Source organism: Ovis aries, chromosome 14, assembly GCF_016772045.2.
Source record: "Ovis aries strain OAR_USU_Benz2616 breed Rambouillet chromosome 14, ARS-UI_Ramb_v3.0, whole genome shotgun sequence".
Taxonomy (NCBI): Eukaryota; Metazoa; Chordata; class Mammalia; order Artiodactyla; family Bovidae; genus Ovis; species Ovis aries.
Window position 1 is genome coordinate 21,328,081 of NC_056067.1, and position 27,159 is coordinate 21,355,239.

Consider the following 27,159-nt stretch of genomic DNA (forward strand, 5'->3'; position numbering starts at 1 on the left):
ACTTTCTGGCTTATTATTATATGCTCTAATATTTATTATTCCCTTCTTTCTGCCTGCTTTTGTTCTTTTTTTTCCTCAAGCTTTCTTGAGGCTTATTTTTGTTCTTTTTGTTTTCCTGGCTCTGCCACACGGCCTGTGGGATCTTAGTTCTCTGATCAGGGACTGAACCGAGGCATTTGGCAGTGAAAGTGCCAAGTACCAACCACTGAACTACCAGGGACTCCCTAGGCTGTGTTTGTTTCTTTTTTTTAGTGTCTTAAGATGGATGGATAGGTAATTTAATCTTTCTTTTTTCTTACTATGGGCATTAAAAGCTATAGATTTCCCTCTAAGCACTGCTTTAGCTGTATCTCATAAATTAGGGTATGTTGTGTCTTTATTTCACTCATCTCAAAGCATTCTCTAATGTCTTTTGACTTACTGGTTATCTAGGTGTGTTGTTTAATTTCCATGTATTTGTGAGTTTCTCAAATTTCTGTTAATTTCTAGTTTCAATCCACTGTGGTTCCAAAATACACTTTGTATTAGTTACTTTAATCCTTTTAAATTTATCGAAGTTTTGTAGCCTAGCTTGTGGTCTATCCTGGACAATGCTCAGTGTGCACTTGGGAAGAATATATATTCTGTTGTTGGGTATTAACATCTATAGATGTAAGGTTTTTTAGTGTTTGTTTTTTTTTTCTTAATAAAGGCTGTTTCTTTGTTGATCTTCTGTCTAGTTGATCAATCCATTATTGCCAGTGGGATATTGAACTCTGAATATTATTGAATTGTCTATTTCTCTATTAATTTGTCAGTTTTTACTTCATGTATTTTAGTGCTCTGTTATTAGGTATCTGTATGTTTTTAATTGTTAGATCTTTCTAATGGATTGACCCTCATAATCATGAAATGTCCCTCTTTATCTCGAGTAACTTTTTTGTTTTAAAGTCCATTTTATAGTGTGATCTTTGTATAGCCACTCACCTTTCTTGAGTTGCTGCTGGATGATATGTCGTCTTTCCATCCGTTTCTTTTAAATCTGTTTGCTTTAACCTAAAGTGCTTTTTGTATATGGAGTATATAGTTGGATCTCTTTTTTTAATCTAATGTGACAATTTCTCCCTTTGACTGTGTTAATACATTCACATTTAACATTGTTGTAACTGGATTTATGTCTGACATTTTCCTTTTTGTTTTTTTTTGTCTCATGTCTTTTAGATCCTCTCCTTGACTGCTTCCATTTTCATGGGCATGCAGTAAATACTTTCTAATATGGCATTTTAATTTCAGTATTGAGTTTTAAACTTTTTTTACTAGTGGTTTCTTTAGGGTTTTGTATTTTTATTTTTGCTCTGCCTTTTTTTTGGTCCCATCTTTATTGAGATATAACATCACATTTCTTCACGTATATATTTTGTTTTATACAATTAAAAGAATCAGTTAAGAAATACACATTCTGTATTCTTTCCAGTTACATAATTATTTTTACATTGCTCTTTGTTTTTTCATGTGTAGTTGAATTACTGTGTGAGGTCACTTACTTTTAGTTTGAAGAACTTGCTTTAGTATTTTCATGTAAGATGGTTCTGCTGGCAGCAAGTTTTCTGTCTTCATGTTTAGCTGAGACTGGATTCATTTCACTTTCATTTACAAAAGATAATTTTGTTACATACTGGATTCTTAGATTTTACTTTGTACACTGTTTCATAGCTTCCATGGTTTCTAATGACAAGTTATCTGTTACTTTATTAGAGTTTCCTAGTAAGCAAAAGGTTGCTTTTCTCTTGATGCTTTCATGAGTCTCCCTTTCTTTGGCTTTCAACTTTTTTACTAAGTGTCTGGGTTTCTTTGCATTTGTCCTACTTGGAATTTGTTAAAATTTGTGGATATATTTCAGACTTAAATTGAAGAAGGTAGGAAAAACCACTAGAACATTCAGGGTATGACCTAAATCAAATCCTTTACCAGAGATACGGTGGAAGTGAGAAATAGATTCAGGGAATTAGATATGATAGACAGTGCCTGATGAAATATGGATGGAGGTTTGTGACACTGTACAGGAGACAGGGATGAAGACCATACTCAAGAAAAAGAAATGCAAAAAAGCAAAATAGCTGTCTGAGGAGGCCTTACAAATAGCTGTGAAAAGAAGAGAAGCAAAAAGCAAAGGAGAAAAGGAAAGATATACCCATTTGAATGCAGAGTTCCAAAGAATAGCAAGGAAGGATAAGAAAGCCTTATCAACGATCAGAGCAAAGAAATAGAGGAAAACAATAGAATGGGAAAGACTAGAGAGCTCTTCAAGAAAATTCGAGATACCAAGGGAACATTTCATGCAAAGATGGGCTCAATAAAGGACAGAAATGGTATGGACCTAACAGAAGCAGAAGCTATTAAGAAGAGGTGGCACGAATACACAGAAGAACTGTACAAGAAAGATCTTGGTATGATCACTCACCTAGAGTCAGAAATTCTGGAATGCGAAGTCAAGTGGGCCTTAGGAAGCATCACTACGAACAAAACTAGTGGAAGTGATGGAATTCCAGTTGAGCTATTTCAAATCCTAAAAGATGATGTTGTGAAAGTGCTGCACTCAATATACCAGCAAATTTGGGAAACTCAGCAGTGGCCGTAGGACTGGAAAAGGTCACTTTTCATTCCAATCCCAAAGAAAGGCAAGGCCAAAGAATGCTCAGACTACCGCACAACTGCACTCATCTTACACACTAGCAAAGTAATGGTCAAAAGTCTCCAAGCCAGACTTCAGCAGTATGTGAACCATGAACTTCCAGATGTTCAAGCTGGTTTTAGTAAAGGCTGAGGAACCAGAGATCAAATTGCCAACATCTGTTGGATCATCAAAAAAGCAAGAGAGTTCCAGAAAAACATCTATTTCTGCTTTATTGACTATGCCAAAGCCTTTGACTGTGTGGATCACCACAAACTGGAAAATTCTGAAAGAGATAGGAATACCAGACCACCTGACCTGCCTCCTGAGAAATCAGTATGCAGGTCAGGAAGAAACAGAACTGGACATGGAACAGCAGACTGGTTCCAAATAGGGAAAGGAGTACATCAAGGCTGTTTATGGTCACCCTGCTTATTTAACTTATATGCAGAGTACATCATGAGAAACGCTGGGCTGGATGACGCACAAGCTGAATCAAGATTGCTGGGAGAAATATCAATAACCTGATATGCAGATGACACCACCCTTCTGGCAGAAAGTAAAGAAGAACTAAAGAGCCTCTTGATGAAAGTGAAAGAGGAGAGTGAAAAAGTTGGCTTAAAGCTCAACATTCAGAAAACTAAGATCATGGCAACTGGTCCCAGCACTTCATGGCAAATGGATGGGGAAACAGTGGAAACAGTGGCAGACTTTGTTTTTTGGGGCTCCAAAATCACTGCAGATAGTGACTGCAGCCATGAAATTAAAAGGTGCTTACTCCTTGGAAGTAAAGTTATGACTGACCTAGACAGCGTATTAAAAAGCCAAGACATTACTTTGCCAACAAAGGTCTGTCTGGTCAAGGCTATGGTTTTTCCAGTAGTCATGTATGGAGAGTTGGACTATAAAGAAAGCGAGCGCCAAAGAATTGATGCGTTTGAACTGTGGTGTTGGAGGAGACTCTTGAGAGTCCCTTGGACTACAAGATCCAACCAGTCCATCCTAAAGGAGATCAGTCCTGAATATTCAATGGAAGGACTGATGCTGAAGCTGGTACTCCCAAAACTTTGGCCACCTGATGTGAAGAACTGACTCATTTGAAAAGACCCTGATGCTGGAAAAGATTGAAGGTGGGAGAAGGGGATGACAGAAGATGAGATGGTTGGATGGCATCCCTGACTCAATGGACATGAGTTTGAATAAACTCCAGAAGTTGGTGATGGACAGGGAGGCCTGGCAAGCTGCAGTCCATGGGGTCACAAAAAGTCAGACACGACTGAGCAACTGAACTAAGACTAATGTTTTTTAAATAAATTTAGAAGGTTTCAGCCTTTGAACATTTCTTCCTGCTTCACTCCTTCTGGTACTCCCATTATGTGACCTTGATGTGCTTAATGGTATGCCCCATTTCTCTGAAGCACTTTTAATTTTTCTTCATTCTATCCTCTGCTCTGTGAACGATTCCATCTCAGGTTTATTAAACTTTTCCTTTGCCAGTTCAAATCTAGTTTTTCATTCGTCTAATGAATTTTCTGTCACTATGGTTTATTCTAGGTCTTGATTCAGATACCACATATTCCTTCTGTTGTTACTGAATTAGTAGATTTACTTGAATATATAGTTCTTCATTTGTTGTATGCTTTTTAGAGACATTTCCAGAGACTTTAAATGGTTGTTTTTTAATGCGATTTTCACCAGTGTCACTGGGGAGCAGGTTCAGGAATCATCTCATACTATATTAGGCTAGAAGTCAAATTCATTCTCAGTGTACCCTTATTCTTTGCCAGGTCACAAAAGAAGACAAGTCCTTCCAGAATATTATGCGTTGCTATAGGACTCAGCCACAGGCCCGGAGCCAGGTAACTACATTTTCCCTCAGGGCTGAAAATAAAGATGAAAGTCTTTTTGATTCATATAAAAAAATTAACTATAAGAGGCTCCAAGTGATTCTGTAGCCTCTTCTCCAGGATAAAAAATAGGACTCTATTTTAATCTTATTTAATTATTGACAGCCACACATCTTGATTAGTTTAAGTTCTCTTTTCCCCCAAAGTTAATGATGTAAAATATTTGATTCCTTTTTAATTCAGATAATTACAAGATAGATGTAAATTAGGAAGCTGCTGTTTGGATTCTATGTCACCTTGAATTCAGTCTGGTTTAGGACACACAGTGCTACACATTTAACCAAAATAGCATTAAGTGAAATTTTAAAACCCATTTTACCTTTAATGCTATATAGGTGTCTCGAAGAAATAGGTCGGTACGATCTTTGTATCTGACTTAGAATGACTTGATTTTATAATTAGGTATTATTGCTGCTCTGTAGTATTGTAGGCAGCACTTGGAAGTTGAAGCCTGACAGGCCCTGATACATAACCTTGGCTGCATTTACACACCTCCCCTGAGCAGGACAGCTATTACTGTAGGGAACTGTGAGAATTAAATGATGTGAAAGCTGTGTAGTCTAGGATGTGCTCAGTAGATACTGCTCTGTCGCCTTATCATGCTCTGCTTAAAGGTGTATAGAAGTGTTTTGATAAAAGGGAAAAGGAGAAGAAGAAATTCTGGCAGCAGTGACAGCAGAAGCCATCAGAATTCTCCGACAGAACTAAACAGGGACAGAAGTAAGTGGGATCTTTATGGATGCATACAACTAAATTAGCAGCTCCTCTTTTTGTTAGGTCTAGGACTAAAGAATTACTAAAATTACTGTTGTAGAAACTGTGAAAACAGTTTATTGGGAAAAGATTTGTTGGAACAATAAACAATTCTAAATTTAGTAGCAAAGTTGTCCTTTATTCCATGGTTTTGAGACACACTGTGCATAAACATTTTTCTTTAGGGGTACTAGAAAAGGTTAGGGAAGACAGGCATTTGTTGACCTGAGTTCCAGAAAAATGTGGCATGTCAACAGAAACCATGCTATGGAAATACCATCCTTAATTGCTGGTTTATACCACTTAATGCAGGGCTCGGTCCTAGAAAACTGGTGTCAATTAATGAATACTTGCTACAATTAATGAATACTTGGTGTCAATTAATCAGGCCCTTGCTACATTAATAGCATGATAGTAGTTAGTGGGGCTTCCCAGGTAGCTCAGTGGTAAAGAATCCACTTGCCAATGAAGGAAAGCAGAAGATGTCGGTTCGACCCTTGGGGTGAGAAGACCCCCTGGAGCATGGCAACCTGCTCAAGTATTCTTGCTGGGATAAACGTATGAACAGAGAAGCCTGGTGGGCTACATCCAGTGGATTCGCAAAGAGTCGGACACAGCTGAACATGCACACACACAGAGTTAGTACTAAATCCCTTGTCTGTGCTTTGCTCCTCGGTGTAGAGGGCCCATTTGCTGCCGTTTAACAAGGAGAACGGGTAGCTGTTCACCCTCCTCTTCCTGAAGTTTCTTTTTAAAAGCAAACTGCACCAGCAGTCTCCCTGTTTAACACCTTCTGTTCTACCTGGTACAGCCAGCAGAGACTCCAGTCCTGTCATGAGGTCCAGCAGCACCTTGCCAGTCCCACAGCCGAGCAGCGCCCCTCCTACCCCGACTCGCCTCACGGGGGCCAACAGTGACGTAGAGGAGGAAGAGAGGGGAGACCTCATCCAGTTCTACAACAACATCTATATCAAACAGATTAAAACGTTTGCCATGAAGTACTCACAGGCAAATGCAGTAAGTTTGAGGAGGATTATTTCATACTTTTTTTTAACTTGTGAGGAATGAGAAATCACATTTTTGAGCTAATTCTGTGTAAACTAGTTTGACAAATAATTATTTTGTTAAGTAAAATAAAACTGAGAAAGTCTTTAACAGAAATAATTTGCTTAATGAACATGACTTCTACTGTTGTGAAGTGTTGAACATGAATAAGATTGGACTCCCTGCAAAGTATATAGTCATATGAGACGGACTGCATAAGTTGAAATTACCCCAAACTTGCCAGCTCTGGTGACCTTGCAAATTATTTAACTTTCTCTGTGCCTACTGTTTCCTTTATATAAAATGGGAATAGAAATAGTCCTTTGCTTATAGTGTTGTTGTGAGGATTAAATGACCTAATATATTAAAAATGGTTAAAACAGTGGCACAAAGCAAGCACTTAACCGATTCCTCATGTATGGTTTTCTTTAGGTTTAATTTTTGCCCCGAATACGTCACTATCTACCATTCATAAAGCACTTAGTTTGTTATAACTCTTCACTGATTCAGCAAGAATGACCATTTTCCCAAAAAAGTAACTGGTTAGGAATTTTGTTTACCTTAGAATTTTTTTTTTTTAACAGATGGATGCTCCTCCACTCTCTCCCTATCCATTTGTAAGAACAGGCTCTCCTCGCCGAATACAGTTGTCTCAGAACCATCCTGTCTACATTTCCCCACATAAAAATGAAGGGATGCTTTCTCCTCGAGAAAAGATTTTCTACTACTTCAGCAACAGTCCTTCAAAGGTGAGCCTAATGTAGAGCTTGGGCTTTACCAGCCCCACACTCGGGATTCTAAGGGTTGTTGGGAAACCTTCAGCACGCACACGAGTGATGGGATCCACGAAGGAAGAGCAACCAGTGGTCCTAGAGCAGCAGGAAACAAGGGTTTGGGGGAGAACTTTCAAGTTGGAAACAGGGAAAGGGGTTTGGATTTTCATTCCTTTTTTCCTATTTGCGCATCTGAACATTCTGCTATAAATCTGGAATTATATTTTTTTGTCCCATTTGTAAAACTTTAAAATTCCAAATTTCTGTCAGGGAAAGAAAATCCAGATCCCTTGACGGATTACTCAGTGCCTGTCTCTGGGACAGGAACTGTCTCTGTCCTTTGAATTCTTAGTCTAAGGGGAGAAATAGGCCTTTTATAACAATACGCACATTAGCACCGATTTAAGTGGTAGCATCTGCCTCAGTCTGCAGTGGGTAGGGAAGCTTGAGTCAAGCCTTAACAGATGAAAAATTAGGAGGTTGCTGAGGTGTGGAAGGAAGGGCATCCAGGATAAAGTGGACAAGAAAGGGAAACAAGTCCTTGAGGCAGTAAGGCTAGAGCTCTGGGAATCATATGTTACTTACTCTTAAGGAGGCAGCTAGATCTTAAAGGTCCTTAAGTGATACTTATAAAGATTGTTCAGAAAACACACATAGATAACAAATGGCACAGGAAAAACACATGCAGATTCCTAAAAAACACAATGTCAATACCATGGAGAGATGGATGACAGATGGTGGGGAGAGCATTGCTCTGTTTCCCTATTAGTAGATTTTCATCCCATACCAAATTAGGTTCCAAACGGATTAAAAAGTTACACAGAAAAAATAAATTGGAATAGGACTATTCAATTCAAAAGGCGGCCAAAAAAATAAGACAGCAAACAAAGAGCAAGTAAATATAAATGGTCTAAATACCCCAGTTAAAACTCAGGAATTGTTAACACTGGATTAAACTATGATGCAGATTACCACAGAATACTATGTAGCAGTTAGATAAGTGATCCGTATATACTGATATGAGAAGGTGTAAGACATAATGTGGACTGAACAGTACATAATATACCATTATAATTTTTTTGAAACCCCACTTAATGAACGTTATTATATTTCTAATGCGTGCCTTCCTAGACAAAAGAGCAGAAAGCTACACAGCCTGATCTGTTCAGTGAATGAATGGTAACCGTAAGTGTCCTTAGGGATTGGGTGAGGACAAGGTGGTGTATTCTGTATGAATCGGGGGGGGGAATAAGTATTCATTTTTAAACTGTCATGGACCTATTATATAAATTATGGTGTATAAAATACTGTATTGTATATAAATTATATGTATTAATGTTATTAATCTATATTAATGTTATGTATATAGTAAGGCACGCAATTAATACTTGCACGATACAAAATATGTTGTATATACATGTATACAAATACCACTTATACAATTAGTGTATAGTTAACAATGTAAGAACATTCCAGTAAGTGGGAGACTAGAGATAGAAAGCGCAGAGCAGAGTTTTTGGGAGGCAAGAGAGTAGACGAGAAAGAGGAAAACTTGCTTAAAATGGTTAAAATTTGGGAAAGATGCATATACTGATTATAGAAAACTGTGGTGGTTTTAAGCGTCAGAAAAGCCTTTATTATTTAAGAATAAGAAATAAATATCTAGGATTTGCTTTAAAACATCTGAGAGATGAGAAGTGAATGAAGGTATGGATCAAATAAGACTGGCCAACATTGCTGAAGTAGGGTGATGGTCAGGTGAAGGTTCACTATATATCCTTTTCCATTCCCATGTTTGCAATGTCCTAAAAAAATCTGCTCAGTATGCTTTCTACTAGGAAGCATGGACAATGAAATCAGTGGCATGTGGAAAAAAAAAAATTTATCCGAAAATAATGTAACAGCCGACCTCTGGGACTCTGGGGAAACTCAGTGCTGAAGGCACCTGTACATAGATCGTCTTTCTAGCCCCCTGCCAATATTCTTCTCACTCCAGGTTCCTCACGTGAACCAAAGAATGCAGAAAATCATTTGCCTTTCCTCAGAGGAAGATGTATAATGCATTTTAGAATTTAGACTTCTCCTATGAAACTTCATGGCTGCTAAAAAAAATGAGTAACACTAAACTGGGGGAAAACAGGACATAATACTATATAAAGTCATGTTACTTTTTTAAAAAAGGAAAATGGAAATGTATGAAGTTGATGAAATATGGCATAGCAATGTGATGCTATGTAACTTGTTAAAAAATAGAAATACTCTGCCTCTATCCCAGTCAGTCATCATCTAAGCTAGTTGAGAAGTGAAACCAGTAGGGTGTAAAATTTGCTAGTTCTTTCCCTTATAAAGATGTTCAAACTCTTCAAAGTAAACTACTTAACTCATTTGAGGTTCTTTGATGTTACACTGAACTGTGTGTATTAGAATTTTAACGCTTTTTATATCTATTTTTACCTCCGCCACCAGAGACTGAGAGAAATTAACAGTATGATACGGACAGGAGAAACTCCAACCAAAAAGAGAGGGATCCTTTTGGAAGATGGAAGTGAATCGCCTGCAAAAAGAATCTGCCCAGAAAATCATTCTGCCTTATTACGTCGTCTCCAAGATGTAGCTAATGACCGAGGTTCCCACTGAGGTTAGTCCGTTGTACTGAAACTGTCTTTTCACAAACTCTGTTTAGCAGCAGCATTTAATGTATGCTAGATTATGGGGCTCTTTTCCTGAATCCTTCCAGTATCCTTAGGATATTTTTACTTACCCCAACTGCCTTTTTTCCTACCTTGCAGTGCTTGCCATCAAGGCTGCCTAGAATCCAACACAGTTGGATTTTTTAACTCTTTGGCAAAGCTATTCCAAGCATTACAAGTACTGCAGAGAATGAAGCGTATTCGTGTGTAGAAGAGGTCTCTGTTAACGTGTTCCAGCAGAGGAACCATATTTCAGTTCATTCCTGTTTTGTGGTCAGCCCTGGCCCTCATGAAAAGTGAAACTTGGCATTTCATCCTGAAACACTTGGTAGGAGTGTGAGATTTCTGCATTCCTAAAAGGTAACAAATTGGGAAAGCGCCCAGATTTGGAGGTCCCGGGTAACCAGTCCAAGTCTCCCATCTCCTTTGTGTAATTCTTCCCGACCCCAGTAGGTGTGGTGCAGTGTGACAAGTCTTTGATTAGTGTGCAATGTGTGAGTGAACTTGTATAAGAAGTGGCACTTTAGGGCTGTAAAAAGCATGATTTTGTAACCCAGATTTTGCTGTATATTTGCGATGGCACTTTCTACAATGTGAACTTTATTAAGTACAAAACTTCTAGGCTTAATATCTTCTTTGATGCTTTTGTACTTTTTTAAAATTGTTAAAGCCCCAGTAGCTACCTTTTGGGCAAGTGTTTTAAATTCTCCATTTTTGTTGATAGGGATCAGCTGGCTAAGTAAAGATTTTAAATCAAGTTGAATTAAGGGGATTATGAAAAATTATGACCTCTTCCTTTAGGAGGTAGTTATCCAAAAAGACATGTGTCTTTATTAAGGTGGTATTTTTAAATGTCTTTGGGTGTGTTCCTGGAAGTTTAAAAAAATAGATTGGAGAATTTTAGGTTTTTATTAGTACACAGTACCATTTATACAGATTAGAAAATGTTAATTTAACAGCTACTGAATTATCTATATATACCTTTATTAATCACTATTGTTCCAGCAGTTTTAAAGTTGAATGAATAATCTTATTAGGGAGAAAGTTCAATTGTAAATTGAATCAGTATAAACAAAGTTACTAGGTAACTTCATATTGCTCTGAAAGAAATATGGAACTTACACTGTTCAATTAGAATAGTGTTCTGCAAAAATATTTATAAAACCTCTCAAGATACTGCTACTGTAATTTTATATGAAAATAAGTGTATTTTTCAATAAAGCATTTATAAATTAATCTTTGTTTAGTTATACTGAGAAAAGGGTAGTTTCCTGCATAAATGACAAAGAACAATCATTCATTGATTTATTGTCTCTACAGAATACACTAGTCATTCATCGTTTAAATCTCTGACTTCATTAGAAACCGTTTTAACACTTTTTCTCCCTCCTGCCAGAAAAATACAGTAATTTGCTTAAAAAACAAAACACAACACCTAAGAACAAGTGTTCTGGTTTCCTCTCACTCACCTAGTATGTCCCTCAGTGACAGCAGTTTGTATATCAGTAACACAGTAAGCTGAAGACTGAGGTTCATTCATTCAACTGCTCCTCCACTCAAAAGTGCTAATAAGCTATGGAAACTGCTCTCTCTATCCTTTCATCTCTGCACCCTTATGTATGTACAACCAAAACCGCCAATTAAGAAATCACTACAGTGTTGAACTTTGCTTAACTTCATCAGTTTAAATGAATGCAACTTACCTTTAGCATTATATTCAAAAAAATACATAAGCTTCAAAGTCCCCAATAATTTGGAGTACTGAACTAGATAACAACCTTAAAGACACTTCTGACAGAAGTAATGCATTACGTAAAGAGAGGTTTCCAGAACTTGCTGTTAGAACCTAAGCATACACGGACAACACTGCTGTCAGCCACTGTTCACAACGTTTTACTCTGCAGGCAGTCCTTTGCCATTGGCCAGCTTTAGGAGCCGAAGTCCAGCAGGAAAGTGCGTGGTGCACCGATTCACCAGCTCTTAGGTCGCTACTGTTTTCTCTTCTTTACTGAAAGGTTGTACTGAGCCAGGCTTTACCCATGACAGGCCAGCAACATGAACGCTTTTATTGTGCTGTTCTTCCGGCTTCTTCTAGGCACAATGAAAAACAGACCGATAAGGAGATTTCAGCACTGCACCAATCTGTCTCCCCAAAAGTCACTGTATACACTCAGTGGTCACCAGTGAAGACACTTTAGAAAGGAAACAGCAAGTTAACCTATTTCTAAAATGGCCATCTACTTACTTTCTGAGTCAGCATCTTCTCTCTGGCTTCATCATGGACAGAAGGATTCCATGGAGAAAAGCTTAAGGAAGAGAGAAACACTAAAGAACGGCTCACTAAATTTAATGACCATTTTTAAGCCCGTTCCCCAAACAGAACTTAACAAGGAATAGTCTTAATCAGTTGTCAGTGTGTAAGTTTCAGACATTACCTAAATGATTTTCTCACATAATTACCCCTTAGAGAGCACTTTTCCTGGGTTAGCTCATGTAAGCCTTGCAACCGCCCCTGATGTCCTATTACAGATGAAGAAAGCAAGGCACGGTAAAACTAAGTAACTGCTCAGGGTCACCAAAGCCAACTGAGTGCAAATGTCACCCAGTCTAACTGCAGAGCCCAAGCTCTTGAACACTACACTACGTTCCTCTCTCCCAGCAACACCCACGCTGCCCAAGAGCTAAGTCACTTCAGCTCTCAACACTCTTGCAGACACTTCCCCAACACACACTAACAGTGCTCGGGGAACCCATGATTCAGACTGTTCGCGCACACTGATCAGTTTCCCTCCTTTCACCAAATCTGTAGGTTGATGGGGTAATGACCATTTAAGAGGGGCTCCAATTGGAAGGAAAAGTCCTGACACTTGAATGAGCACATTACCAGGATCTTTGAGAACCCAAAGTCACTCAATAGCTTTCTCCTGGCATAGTCATCCATGTAAAGCAGAAATCAGGTTAGAAATGTTGTAGACTAGCAGATGACTCACTTTCCTTTTAAATCCCCATTTTAAGACCACCTGGAAAATAAGCCCAGTATTGCCAAGTGCGGCTTATCTGGATAATGTACCACTCACCTAATTGCATAGGGGTCTTCTATTTTAGGTTGGTCAAACAAGCGAGCAGTGCACACCTTAACGCTGTCAACCACTTTACTTTTAAAAAGCTGAATATCTTTCTCGTACCTGTGTCAAAAGTTTAAATCAAAAGGTTACCAACATGACCTCCTTCGCTGACTTTTCAAATGTATCTTAAGTGACAAAGCAGAGTAACATACAGTACTGCAGCCTCTGGGTTTAGGGGGCTTGCTGTATCAATCTTGTAGAAGACTCGCCTTGCGTACATCAGTACTTGCCAAATGTGATTATGGTTCCGCCTGAAGGGAAACACAGCGGGGTGACTAAGGCTTCCCCTTGCTGGCTTACATCACCACATGAAACTCTATTTACTAACCTCCATTTTGCAAACGCTCTCTTCACATCCAGTTCACCTGAGGTGGGATCCACTAGCGGGTGAAAGACAGGAATATCAAACACCAAACGCTACAGTGAGAGAAAGACACTGCCTTTAATGGAAGCAGTGGAGCTTGTGAAACCCACACACAGAAGTTGTAAAAGGAGCTTCAGGACAAGGCAGTCTTGTTGCTTAAAGTCAAAAAGCTGCCTTGAGAGGGACACTTAAGTACTTTCACCATTTTCCTGTAAAAGTAAATTTTGCAATGAAGCAAAGGGAAAGTTGCTCTCTTCCACCACAGCGTAACAAACGCCACTCACGTGGCAGATGCTATACCACAGCAGCCAGCCTCACAGGCACACCCTGGACAGAAAAACAAGCAAAGCTGAAGGCAGAAACCAGCATGGCAAAAGATGGAACAAAGCAAAAGCAAAAAAAAAAAAATCCCCTCCAAGGACTACACAGTAGACAGAACATTCTGGGAAACTGAAATCATAAAACTTATTAATTAGGTCCAGAAAAGAACCAAGACATTTTGAAAGCCCCGTTAAGCCCTCCTCACTGACCAAGCAATGAAGCCAGAGTGTATCCCCAACTTACTGGACAGTCACCATCTGGGTAGTTATCAGGGATGTAAACTGTAAACTTAAATACGCCATCTTGATAAAGTCCATGCCGTATGAATATTACTCCAAACCACACTGCAGGACAAAATAGAAACAGTTAAGGGCTAAGTTTGCGTCAGCGGAATCAAACATGCTATAAAAAGAGCGAATGCTTCTTACTTAATGCAGATCGATAAGACGGCTGCACATAGACACCTGGTAACTTCTGCTTCACAACCAAGGTACTAAAACAGAAGCAGCAGAATAGTGAGACTGCAGGGATGCAAAAGACACATGGATACCAAACCACCCACATTCATTTTTTAAAGAAGGAACAGTTCTCAAAGGGAAGCCGATGCCCTGACCACATAGATGGAGGCATCACTGTCTCCCACCTGGCCCTAACTGCTGTCTGTCTACTGGCTTCATAACATATGCGTGCAGAGTAGCACAGCCAAAATAGGGCCCCAGATTTAGAAATGAAAGCCAAGCAGGGATTCACAGTCAAGTATTCCCCCTAGAAATCAGCTCCCCTAAAACACCATCCTGGAAGCCAACCTGCATAGTTAATGCTGGACATCAAGTTTTAGGTCAGTGAGAGTCATTTGTAAGTATTGCTTTTGTGACCACGGACAGTAGATCTTACCCACACACATTCAAAAGCTCTTTGAAGGTAGTTTTAGATAATTAAGACATTAAAATTCCATGGAATTTCCCTCACTTGGGGGTCATTTAAAGTGTGAATGGGCAGCGTCTGACTGTACTCTGCTCCTGAGTTCACCCCCAGCTCAGGCCCTTGAACTCTGCAGGCCTTGGCGTGGGAGCCAGCGGGAGCTGAGACAAGGGAAGACAGGCTGCACTGGCTCCTCTGGGACCTGGTTGTTCTGCTCTGCTCCCTGCTGCTGAGCCAGGAGCCTGCACAAGTAATGCTGTGACCAGACCTCGAGAACTGACCGCCTTAAAGCACATTAACCTGCCAATCCTCAGTTTTACTGAGAAGAAACTTGTTAGATCTCAGTTGACATTTTATTACCTATTTGCTACCACACTTATTTTTCAATCATTTTAAAGTAGTTATTCCATTTTTAAATCACTAAAATTCAGCGCATCAACAGCAGTGTGGATGGCAGACATATCTCCTACAGAGGTTTGCCAGAAAGGCAGATTTTGTGACCTAATACAACAGATTTACCACCACAATAGAAGCCTGTCCAACTCACTGCCTTGCCTCAAACACAGGTGTCCATTATAAAGTTACCAGCTCATGCTCAGCCATTCACACTGGGCCTCAGACCCTCTGACCATTACAACATTAGTAAAGAAAGGGGGCACTGGAGGATGCTTTTAAAACAGATTCATGGGCAAAGGCATTCTTAAATGACTGAAATTCAGAATTAATTCTCCAAACTTGCTGCCCATATAATAAATGACCAATTAAATGCCATTTGCACTCATTCACTGCTTGAGCCCCTCTGATGGGCCAAGCACTGTTTCATCACTACCAGACTATGCAGAGGTGCCCATCTCCTCACAATCTATAGATAGGTACAACCTCAGTCCAATTTGTGACTTCTGTGACTAATCAAGTTCTTACATGGAGCCCAGATCTTTTAAAACTTCCCAATTGCCTACTTCTGCCTTTGGGGGTCCAGAATAACTCAAATCCTCTTTCTAATTGATGGGCCTCAAATATATGAAGACAGCTTTAATAAGTACTTTCTAAGTTTTCTCCAAGTTAGCGGTTCCTGTTCCTTCAATTGTTGACTCCTAAGGTCAGGCTTCCTGACCTCTGCCTCCTGGGACTAGCCTCTCAGTCTGTTAGGAGGCCTCTTAAGGGTGATCGCCAGAATGGAGCACCAGCCTCCAGCTGCGTCTGACCCAAGAAAGAATAGATCGCCACCCTCCCACCGTCCTGCCCCCTACAAAAACCTCTTCAGGGGGTGAATTCCCCACCTCATATAAAGGTAGACCAAAATTAAGTTCCCAGATGCTTAATAATGTCGGTTTCTCCCTCCTCTTGCTTTTCAAAACAGACATGGAAATTAAAGCACATATTTGTCTTTGAATCTTACTTACCCAAGCTCTCAGTAAGAACTGTTACTTTTAGAAGCAGATATTTATATAACACCACTGAGGCCTTGGTGAAGAAAGATTACATGCCAGCAATAGATTCCATCCTATATACGTTAAGGCTCATACTGAAGGGGGATGGGTTTGACTGTCAAGATTAAATGGCTGCTGTTTACTGAGTCCATCAGAATAAATTTCATTCTTCACCTTTAAGGGTCATTCAAAATTTAGCCGGATAGTTTCAGAACTTACAATTCTGCAAGAAGGGAGTATTCCAGGTAGAAAGGTCCGTAGGAAGCATGTGTGCCATTTGTTGACTGTGTTGCTGGGGCTGGAGATGTAGGCTTAGTTATGGGCAAAGCATTTTTGGGAATAGAAGGCAGCTGTTTCTTTGGAGCAGTGCGTGGAGGACTGGTTTTCACATCCCCTGTTAATGTCTTCTCTTCACCATCAGACCGCTATTCAAGACGAAGTGGTGAGAACATTTGTTAGGATGATTCTTAAATCACAAGGCTACGTGTGATGCCCTTTAGTCCTTGACTGAAAAGCTGGAATGACTCTTACAGGGACCTTCTAGCACCGTGATCGAGATGACCTGGAAGTCTGTTGAGTGGGCAAGCTATTATAAACAGCAGAATCAAGCTGATGCAAGACTAAACCATTAGAAAAACCCATTCATCAGCTGTATCCTATAGACAACAAAGCCAATATTTACAGGATTTACATGACACAGAGAAAGAGTTTCTCTTCAAGGCCCCAGAAAGACGGCAAGGGGTTACTACACAATTAGACCAGATTAGAAAGGTGCCCTGGCACGCAGATGTAGGAAGCTGGGTGCTAAGCATCTCAAAACAAATAGTGTAATGACTGAAATTAGTCACTCCCTGATGTCAGCACTTTGGTTAGAAACAAAGGATGAGCCTCTTCTCTCACTCGCATGGGTCTGATTTTGATCTGGTCCCTAACTGGTATGTTTTCACATTTAGACTATTACTAGCATAAACTGTCATTCTTAGTCAAAGACAAAGGTCTAAATGATTCAGAGACTAAACTACCACCCCACAGGTATTTCCTTGGCTCCAAGACCATCAAAGGCTGTATCATCACCTGTATTAAAAATGTATACAGTATCAGGTACAGAAAAAAAAAAAGATTACCAAGGGTATTCTTAGACATGGACTTATGGGTGACATTTTCTTTTTGTTTGCATATTTTAAGCTTCCGTAAAACATATTTTATTTTACAAGATATTTTAGTTAGATAAATTAAACCAGTGCTCTCAAGTCTGACTTGACCACACTGGACTGGCCTTTCCCAAAACTTTTCTAACCATGAAATCTTGAAGTCTGTAGAAAAACTACCTACAATGTGTGTCACAAATTTGATCATGTGTGAATATAACCTAAGTCAAAATAACAGGATTTTGATTACCAGAATGGTTTCTGAGATGTGATCTTGGTCTCAGAAGCTGACTTTAATCAATGAAATAGTTATTTCTCAAAAGTAAAACCTAAACTAGAAAACCAAAGTTAATTCTGCTAAGACGATAGGCAACCTTAATATGGATTATTCTGGCCTCTGTTTTGACACAAATGGGTTTCCTCCCTAAGTTCATCAATTATACCTACTTTGCGTACAGAGCTTGTAGACATGCTCCAGAAAGGGTTCATAACGTGTGCTCCAAACAAAGAAATTCAGCGGTCTGTGTCATCAAATTCTTCTAGCCTCAGAATTCACTTCACCTTAAAATGAGATGGGAAAACAGAGAAACATACTTATACCAACAGTTAAGACTTCTGAAATAGTTAAGAGCTAAATCTGAACCTCTAAACAAAAATACAATAGAATGTTATATAATACGCAGTTATAAAAACCTAGGGAAGAAAGTCTTCAGAAACAGTTTCCTTCTAAACCCCCTCCCTCTTCTGACTCCAATTTCTTTCTCATCTTTAAATGCCGACAGGAATCTGTGTACTGAGTCTTTGGCCAGGATTCAGAATATTCAGTGACACAGTTCAGCTCTGGTGCCAGCAGTGCAGAAGATATGGACTAAACAGTTGCTACTAGCAGAATATCTAGGCATTTGACTGCTGGGAAAGCCAGGTTCAGAATGCACTGTACCCACAGACACAAAAGGTCTATCCAGTTCTCAGGGTTATGGGAATTGAAGATCCGCGAGAGTTGATTTAAGCATGTCTTAAACAAGTGTCTTAAATACAGAATGATTCTCTCCAGTAAAACTGGCAACCAAAAACAAAGCATGAGAGACACAGAGAGAAAACTGGATCCTGTTGGGACCATCCGCATACACACACAGAAAAACCCGATCTTTTCAACTGCTTCAAGTGTGGAAACAGCGGGATTATGCATTTAAGGAATTGCCAAGCAATATGTACAAAAGCAACAGAAGGGGGCCAAAGAGACCTTTCACAAACACACATCTTCCACCAAAGCTTCATGAAGTGGATAAGAAACCCTGTCTTAAAGGTCACAAAGCCAGTGGGTCATTTCCTAACAATACAAGGGAGAAGCAGCAAGTGGAGCTGAAAGGACAGCAGCTTGTCTGCTCTGATGACATTCCTCCCAGGCTCCATCATGTTTAAAACAGAGCTCTGCTCAGTTCCTACTTGTACCAATCAAAAGGCTGAAGGTGAAAAGGGTCAGAGCTTAAACAGTATTTTACCAAATTTATAAGCAAGTCATTAGAGTAGGATGTGCCAAATGTCCCCCGTTCAGCAAAAATTTGTTTTCTTTCATACACAGGTGGGTCTCTTATCCTGCCAGTGCCCATTACTGCTGTTCTGCCTTCCAAGATACAGTGCCACCCAATAATTAAATCAGAAAGAATGTGGGTTCTGGTTCTTCCACTTACCTAATGACTTGAACCCAGTAAGTAGCAACTTATTGCTGAGAGCTCTCTGCAAACCTGGTGACTATTATACAAGCCAAAATGGCAGGGCACCAAAACTGTAGTGGGGGGTAAATGTCCCTGTTTGGTGCAAATGAAAACATGGTTTTCAGGTCCAGAGTAATGGGCAGCACCCACCCGCCATCTAGGTCAGGCCTAATTTGACAGGGGAACACTGTTCCCCTGGGACACAGCGCTCACCACCACGTCAATTGACTGGAGTGGATTACTCACCTGTAAGGTCTCTTCCAAGTCTAATACCTAGTAATTCTATGACTTTGCCTTTAAGAATCAAATATTAATCAAACTTACCCCCAGGTTCCTCCTGCCTTTAAGAAGGAGGTATTGTCTACTGCTGCCTTTGTTTCCAGCAACGACATAATCACCTAGAGAAACCGCAGCACGCTTTTCAGGAGTAACTACATCATTTAATAGATGTCTACTGGGCAGGTACAGCATTTTTCCAATAGATGTGACATGGATGGAAGAAAACACAGGACAGGTCCTAGTCATTCCGAAACAATTTAAACATTTCTGCTGATCTGGTCGTCCAAACCACAAAGGACTGTCTCTTAATATCATACAGCTGAGAAGTCGTAGCTTAGCCCTATACGAATTATCTGCACGTGTACTGAGCCAAAACTTGAGAAGGGCGGTGCTACCCTCTATGCCTAAACAGGCACATCATCCCGATCAGACTTAAATCACACGTTAAGAGGTGGCAGAGGACGACCCAGGGAAAAGATGAAAACTGCCTCGGCCCCGGATCTCTGGGGACAGCCGGGACGGGCACCCTCGCCCGGGGCGTAAACCCATCTCCGCGCACGTAGGGAATCTGGACTAACCTGTCTCGGGATGATGTAAGGCAGGAGCCAAACCCTGACCTCGCTGTTAGCTCGAGGCCGGCCCCGGGCCCGCGAGACCCTCGGGTGAGGGGACTGCGGTCCTCGGACGCTACCCTCAAGCTGGAAGCAGGGACGGAGCCGGGCAACGAGGGAAGGCCCCGGACGGGGCGAGCAGGCACGGCCCGCCTCCCCTCCTCAAGCCGGCCCGGCCCGGCTCCCGGTCAGCCCCCAGTGCCAGGCCCCGGGATCGGCGGCGGCGGCCGGCGCAGCAGGTGCCTGCAAACGCGGACAGGTGCCCGGCCCCGCCCCCGTGTCCCAGCGCGGCCGCCGTCGCTACAGTCTAGAACCCCTGGCAGAGCACACAAATGCCGGGCCTGAGGACCCTGGCGGCCCGGGTCTGAGGACTCCACGGCCCTCGCGCACCTACCACAGCCTGGCAGCGCACCTCACCTCGGTGTTTTCAATGCAGTGCTCCCAGCGGCCGAGCGCCGTCGCAGTCCCACAGCATCTCTGGCCGCAGCGCCAGCCCAGCCCCTGCCTACTCTCCGCCCCGCCCGGCCCTGTTCTCAGCCTCCGGCTCCGCCCCTCAGCCCCAGCCCCAGGGCCCGGATGCTTCCGCCCAGCCTCGCGGCGCAGAGTGGTTCCTATACTTGTCGATCAAAGACGTTCTTCCGGAGGCGTTGGGGCGGTGGCTCTAGGTCCTGCCAATCAAATCTGCTCGGCTCGGGTGGAGCCGCGCTTGACCCTCCCCTTACGTAACAGCGCCCGGAGAGAAATGTCAGTCACGGAAGTATCGGTCCCTTTGGGGGAGGGGGGGTTGTTTTTAGGGGGGAGGGGCGGAAGCAAGTGCCCGGACATAATTGGTCACAGCGTCTGCCAGTCACCATGGAGACCCGCCCACGGGCCTGTGCGTGGCCGCCGCTGCTAGTCCGGAAGGCTGTGACTGCGGTTTTCCCAAGCCTGAGTCAGGGCTGGGTAGGGTCACGGAGCCGGGGTCCCGAACAAGGAGCCTGGGGGCGGTTCCGGCCGCCGCCCGACCGCCCCGGTGCCCGCCCTCGCTCGTCCCTCGGGCTCCGGCTGCGCCGCCAGGCCGGAGACCGCCACGTCGGGCCCACTCGGGTCTGGCCGGCCCGCAGTGGGAGGGGCTGGGGCGGCTGTCAGGTTGGGAGAACTTCGGAGAACGCTTGGTGTATCCTTGAGAAACGCCCGTTTTCTGTGTCAAAGAATGGAGGAGCGCATAGGTACAGAAAATGGGACTAAACTCCCAAGTCACCCCTTGGCAGTAGCCTAGCTGCCAGAAGGGCTTTTTTAAAAAAGTGTAGCTATCGGACCTGACCTATAAAATCCGAACTGAAGGGGCGATGAGTACCGGGAATTTTCCTTTGTCGTAAGTTCCTCTGGCGATTCAGGTGCGCCTTGAAGTTTGGGAACCTCTTGCACGGCAACGAAGCTCCCGGTCCTCTGATTTTTAAATTTTTATTTTTTTACCTAACAAAGGTGACCTGGAACATCTTCACCACATCTAACTCCTTTCATCTATCTCCTTTCACGGGAGTCGTTTCAGACTGAATAAAGTCTAAACGCAGCCTGATTCACAAGGCACACCCCGTGCTGGCCTCATTCCCATATTCCCATCTCACTTCCCACGTTTCTCTCCAGCCTCATTCTGTGGCGGTTGCCCTTGGTTTTCACACCTCCGAGGCTTTTCTTATAATGGTGCCTCTTCTTGGGGTGCTTTTCCAATCCGCACCTAACTCGGGATCTTATACTCAGAAGAGGAGAAATGTTCTCTGATTTGGCTGTTTTGTTCAATTTTTGGTGGCCTTTCACATTCTGGTAAAATGACCTTCTTGTTAAATGGCAGACAGCCAAACGCTCCTAATCCCAAGGGTTGGTTCAGAAATCCAACTTCCTCCTCTAGTGAACATTCCTAAACCACTTCCGTTTGTCCAGTTAAAGTACACTGGGGAATGTTGTAATGCCCTTACTATTAGTCCCAGTCAATATAAAGAGGAAGATAAGCAGGAAGTCCTTTCTCCTGGCCACAGGTGATCTCCCTTGGCACCTCTCTGACCCAATCCCTCCTCAACTTCTTGGCAGTCTCATCATTCTTTCCTAAACTTTTTTCTGCTCCTACCTTGTACCCTTCTTGACATCTTTTCCCTAAGCTTCACCAAGGACTCACATATATTTCTCCAGCTCAGACCTCTCCACTGAGCTTCAGCATCCATTTGGCACTGGATGCCTCAGACACATATCAGAATCCTTACAGCTGCACATGCCAGAAAATCCAACTCAAATCGACTTGCATAGCAAGGAGATTTGCCTCATACGGGAGGGCAGGGTCCAGTGGTGGCAGTCTGGACTTCAGGCATTGCTTTCCTTCCAGTGCCTGGAATGGTTCCTTAGACACACCCAGGTGTGACAATGGCTAACAAAACAGAGAACATCTGTTTCTTCCAGGGGTCTCTTTCACTGAGCAAAGATACCTTTCCCAGAAGCTCCTCAGAAGCAATGCTCTCCTTTCAGTGACCAGAAACAAGTCACGCGCTGGTCTCTGCCCACAACGAAACCAATCAAGGTCAAGTGGAATGAGTGATTGGCTAGGGCCAATCACTATGATTGGCCATGATTGGCTAGGGCCTCAGCAAGATTTACCCTGGATCCCTGGCCTTTAGGCAGAGGAGTGACATGATTGGTTTGTATTTTGAAAAGGCCCATGGAGAAGGAAATGGCAACCCACTCTAGTATTCTTGCCTGGAAAATCCCATGGATAGAGGAGCCTGGCAGGCTATAGCCCAAGGGGTCACAGAATCCAACATGACTGAGTCACTGAACAACAACAGCCTTGCCGGGAGAACAGACGGGGGTGGGGGAGCGTGGGTCACAAGAACACATGGGAAAACGTTGCAGTAGTTCAGCAAGACACAGCTGCATGAATTTGACGGTGAAGATGGAGGAATGAATGAGTTCAGATAGTCAAGAGGTAGATGGACAGGACTCGCCCGTGGATTAGATATGGGGATGAACACCGGTGCGTCATGGATGAAGCCTAGATTTTGACCTGAGCTACTGGATGAATGGGGAGGACTTTCACTAAGATGAGAAACAGTAAAAGCCATGCTGTTTGCAGGGGTGGAGCAATGGGGAGATGTTTGGAGGTGTTTCTTTACGTTCTCTTGCCTGTATTGTTAACTATTTCCCCCTTCTTCATGGCTAACAGAGCCTTGATTTTTGTTGAGGAGTCTTGCCCTTCAGTGGTTTCCTGTTGTTGGGGCAGTATAGTCACTGTGGACCTTGCATGGCAGGGCCTATCTGTCCAGCCCCATAGGCCCCAGACTCCAGCCACTCACATTCTTTTAATTCCTTGGACGTGTGATGCTCTCCCAGTCTGCCCCACCACAAGAAGGCGCTTGGGTGTTCCCTTTGCCTGCACCGTCCTTTTCTCAGAATCGGGACACAGTGGCTAAACAACAACACGTCTCTGCTCAAACACCACTTCCTGAGGGCAATTTTCTGTCTATGTGGGAGATGACTTGTTAGTATCTATCTATATACTATACAGTAAGCTCCGTGAAGCAGGCACCATGTCTGTTTCATTGTTCCTGGCCTCCCGAGCATCCAGTGCAATGCCTGCGTGTGGTGGGTATGAAACAGATCCTTGACAAATGAAGGGCAGAAGCAACTCAGTTCAGTTCAGTCGCTCAGCTGTGTCCGACTCTTTGCGACCCCATGGACTGCAGCACGCCAGGCTTTCCTGTCCATCACCAAACCCCCAGAGCTTGCACAAACTCATGTCCATCTAGTCAGTGATGCCATCCAACCCTCTCATCCTCTGTCATCCCCTTCTCCTGCCTTCAGTCTTCTCCAGCATCAGGATATTTTCCAGTGAGTCAGTTCTTCACAGCAAGTGGCCAAAGTATTGGAGTTTCAGCTTCAGCATCAGTCCTTCCAATGTATATTAAGGACTGATTTCCTTTAGAAGCAACTACAGTATATTTAAAATACCGACCAACCTGCATGCCCCGAGATCTGCACCAAGAAAGGAGCTGATTATGAAAATAAGGATGATTTATTTAAAGGGAAATGAAAAGGTAGCCTTGAGCTACCATTTCTTCAAGACTAAAATAAAAGTAACTAAGAAAAAATTAAAAAGCTACTGACCCTAAACCTTACTTGTAAAACATTTTTAATCACTTCATATTTTATTCATTAGTCTAACCTTTTGGAGCATATCTGATATTTGTGTCAAAAGATGAATTCTTGGGACTTGCCTGGTGGCCCAGCGGTTAAGACTCCATGCTCCCAATGCAGGGGGCATGAGTTTGGTCCCTGGTTGGGGAACTAGGATCCTGCATGCCACATAGCCAATAAATAAATAATAAATTAAAAACACGTTTAAAGAATTTTAAATTATTTAAAAAGAATTCTTGCACCGGGACCTCCGTAGATATGTGATCTCTGTGAGTAGTCAAGACTCCTGCTCATGTTCTAACAAGCAAAATATTCACTGAGTCCGTTTTTCTTTTGGTCTCTGGGAAATTAACTGTACAAAGCCAGTTTAGATCACTGATCTACTACTAAAGGAAGGCCTGAACAGAAGGAAAGGGCCAAATGATGGTTAGTTGAAATGTGTGTTTCATAAACATGAACCAGTATTTTAAGCTCACTCCATTTACCTCCTAAATCCTTTTCTGAAAGGCAGATTCCTATATAAGATGGTATGTATATCACCATTTACATGATTATTGTTAAAGATACATGAGCTGATTATATAACTGTGCATTTATTTTAATACATCAGAGAAAAATGCAACAACACATCACTGCCAAGACTTTATGGATAGGAATGTGTAGGCTGAGACCACAGTAATCTCTTTTTTAAAGTGAGTAGGTTGAAGGGAGGATATTAAGTATTATTAGTTAATGATCCTCAGATATGGCAGAAATCATGAATTTTTGACAATGATTTAAATTTGAGAAACTGCTATAGAGGATGGTGTGGCTTTTATCCTTTCTACATCCTCACTGATCATGACAATTTCGCTTATAACATCACAAATGTGCTTCTAGTTTTGGGTTGCATCCCATTTTCTTCCCTGACCTAGTTACTAAAACTCCTGACTCATGAATAAATTAGTGAGTGGATGGTTGGATTATTGGATAGATAAAATAGATAGATGAATTTTACAGAATACAATATTTCAAGTCTAAATCCGAGTAGCTGACAGACTACTATGTCAGTAAATAACAGAGTAAATACTACTCTGAGTGTTTACACCTTAAGGAAAAGCAATCAAAATATACAACACTGCAGTTCAGAGAGGGCCAGAAGAGAACTGATTTTCTTTTATAAACCAAAAAGTGCTTTGAACGTGGCATGACGCTGCAAATAACCACCCACTCTCTCAGCGTGCTCCTGGCTAGTCCACCAGCCGCAAGAACTCCCGTTTTCTGATTGGCATTGTTGCAAAATCACCTCACTCTGCAGTTTCAAAGCATTTGGAGAGATGATACAGGCTCAAGGTTAGTTTTAGCCAGCGTGGTAGATTTCAGAAAAGGAAAAAACGAAAAGAGAAAGCAATATTCATCCATTAATAAATATTGATAATTCAGGGTCTGCTGTGGGCAAAGTACTGTTCCTGACACAGACGCCTTTCTTTCTTACAATAGGTAAATAGAGATCTGTGAAAACCAAGAAGTCCCAATGATTTTGAGAGTCTGCCACCCAAAGTAAATGACGTTGTCACTCTCATTTCTATGTCCCAACTTTCTATTATGAAAATTTTCAGTCATACAGAAAAGTCGAGTAAAAGGACTATCCTTAAACTCACCACCCAGGTTCAGCAACATATTAATGGTGTAAGAGGTCTGCTGTATTTCCTTTTACTGTCTAATTTTTTCCTCCCAAATCATTTAAAAATAAGTTGCCGAGGAAGACCAAGATGGCAGATGGGGAACTCACCTCCCCCCACAAATACATCAAATACATCTACATGTGGAGCGATTCTCACTGAAAACTGGAAATTTGCAGAAAGATTTGTTCAATCAAGGCTGTAAAAAATGCCCCTTGGAGAGGACTCAGAAGAGGAGGGGGATTACAAGGGTTGAGATCCTCCCTGGGGAGGAAGCAGTTTGAGCCACATATTGGCCACATCAGCCCTGGGGGAGTGGGTCTGACTCCAGGAAGATGAGTCCATTTGGCTGGCTGGAAGGTTGGTAGGGCTAACAGGAAGGCTGTGGGAAGCCTGGCTTCCACCTGTGAGGGCTGCATACAAGCTTGCTTGCTCCCAGAAACAGGGCAGAGAGGGCAGACTGACACTGCCTGGGGTGCTAGCAGGTTTCTTGCACTCACCCTGGCACTCAGCTCAGCCTAAGCTGAGCATCCACACCGGCCCTGCCCGCTCTGCAGCACAGTTCCACAGAAGGGGGAGGGCTGCAGAGGCCAAGGGGAGAGCTCCGTTGTGAGGGACAAAGGTGGCTTGGACCCAGAGTGGCTTCTTTATAGAACCTCAGAAAACCCTGGACTGCCAAAGCAAATTTGAGAGAAAAGAAGAAAGTTGGAGGTATCATGCTCCCCGACTTCAGACTATACAATGAAGTTACAGTAATCAAAACACCATGGTACCAGCACCAAAAAAAAAAAAAAAAAAAAAACAGATGCAGAGATCAATGGAACAGAATAGAGAGCCATAAAGAAATGCACACACTAATGATCAATTCTTGCCATGAGAACCCGATGAACAGTATAAAATGGTCAGTCTGTGACAAAGGAGGCATGAATATATACACTGGAGTAGACAATCTCTTCAATGTGCGGTTCTGGGAAAACAGGACAGCTGCATGTAAACGTCTGATAATAGAACACTTTCTCACACCGTATACACAAAAAGACTCGAAGTGGATTAAAGACCTAAAGGTAAAACCTGAAACCATAAGACTCCTGGAAGAGAATATAGGCTGAATATCCTTTGACACAAATTGTAGAGATATTTTTTGGATCTGTCTCTAAGGCAAAAGAAGCAAAAGCAAACTATAAACAAATGGGACCTAAATTTGTTGAATTTGAGAACTGTTGCTCATTAAAGGAAACGATCAACAAAAGGCAACCTACTCAATGGGAAAAAATGTTTGTAGATGAGATGGATAAAACTGCTCATAAAACTCTACATCAAAACAAACAACCTGATTTTTAAAAATGGACAGAATACCTGAATAGACATTTTCCCAAAGAAGATATACAGATGGCCAACAGGCAAATGAAAATATGCTTGCTGTAGCTAATCATGAGAGAAATGCAAATCAAAACCACCATGAGGTATCACCTCACACCCGTTAGAATGGCAGTCTTCAAAAAGTCTACAAATGACAGATATTGGCAAAGATGTGGACCAAATGGAGCCATAGCCCACTATGGAAAGTAGTGGCAAGTCCTCAAGAAAATAAAAATATAGCTACCATG

At 42.0% G+C, this 27,159-nt stretch overlaps 2 protein-coding genes across 13 annotated transcripts in view; one reads left to right on the forward strand and one right to left on the reverse strand.

Moving 5' to 3' along the window:
* Positions 1-11,053, forward strand: part of RBL2 (RB transcriptional corepressor like 2) — a 46,467-nt gene extending 35,414 nt beyond the window's left edge. For 2 of the 4 annotated variants that reach the window (XM_012189779.4, XM_060398345.1), the window contains 6 exons: positions 4,438-4,509; positions 5,172-5,277; positions 6,122-6,327; positions 6,939-7,103; positions 9,594-9,765; positions 9,917-11,053. In XM_012189779.4, coding sequence (XP_012045169.2) covers positions 4,438-4,509; positions 5,172-5,277; positions 6,122-6,327; positions 6,939-7,103; positions 9,594-9,764 — 720 coding nt within the window. In that variant the 3' untranslated portion in view covers position 9,765; positions 9,917-11,053. Of the gene's footprint in view, positions 1-4,437; positions 4,510-5,171; positions 5,278-6,121; positions 6,328-6,938; positions 7,104-9,593 lie in introns of all 4 variants that reach the window. The other 2 variants (XM_060398343.1, XM_060398344.1) reach the window with 1 other exon arrangement.
* On the reverse strand, positions 10,708-20,266 carry AKTIP (AKT interacting protein). Of its 9 annotated transcripts, none has more exons than XM_042231631.2 (11): positions 20,149-20,266; positions 19,166-19,239; positions 17,574-17,687; positions 16,198-16,403; positions 14,056-14,120; positions 13,871-13,971; positions 13,271-13,359; positions 13,095-13,193; positions 12,895-13,002; positions 12,063-12,123; positions 10,708-11,908 (listed from the first exon to the last, which is right to left on the reverse strand). In XM_042231631.2, the coding sequence occupies exons 3-11, from the start codon at positions 17,613-17,615 to the stop codon at positions 11,798-11,800; spliced, it is 882 nt and encodes a 293-aa protein (XP_042087565.1). In that variant the 5' UTR covers positions 17,616-17,687; positions 19,166-19,239; positions 20,149-20,266; the 3' UTR covers positions 10,708-11,797. The 9 variants fall into 9 exon arrangements, with proteins under 9 accessions (XP_042087565.1, XP_027833645.1, XP_012045171.1 ...); XM_027977844.3 differs by having other exon boundaries at positions 10,708-11,905; positions 19,166-19,292; XM_012189781.5 differs by having other exon boundaries at positions 19,166-19,292.
* Between the last annotated feature and the right edge of the window lie 6,893 nt (positions 20,267-27,159).

Excerpts from the sequence above, each read along its gene's own strand:
- AKTIP (XM_012189780.5), bottom strand. The coding sequence starts at position 17,615 with ATGAACCCTTTCTGGAGCATGTCTACAAGCTCTGTACGCAAA. Across the intron at positions 16,404-17,573 it reads CTACAAGCTCTGTACGCAAA|CGGTCTGATGGTGAAGAGAA; the intron begins GTAGGTATAATT and ends CGTCTTGAATAG. Across the intron at positions 11,909-12,062 it reads AGAAGATGCTGACTCAGAAA|AAGAAGCCGGAAGAACAGCA; the intron begins GTAAGTAGATGG and ends CATTGTGCCTAG.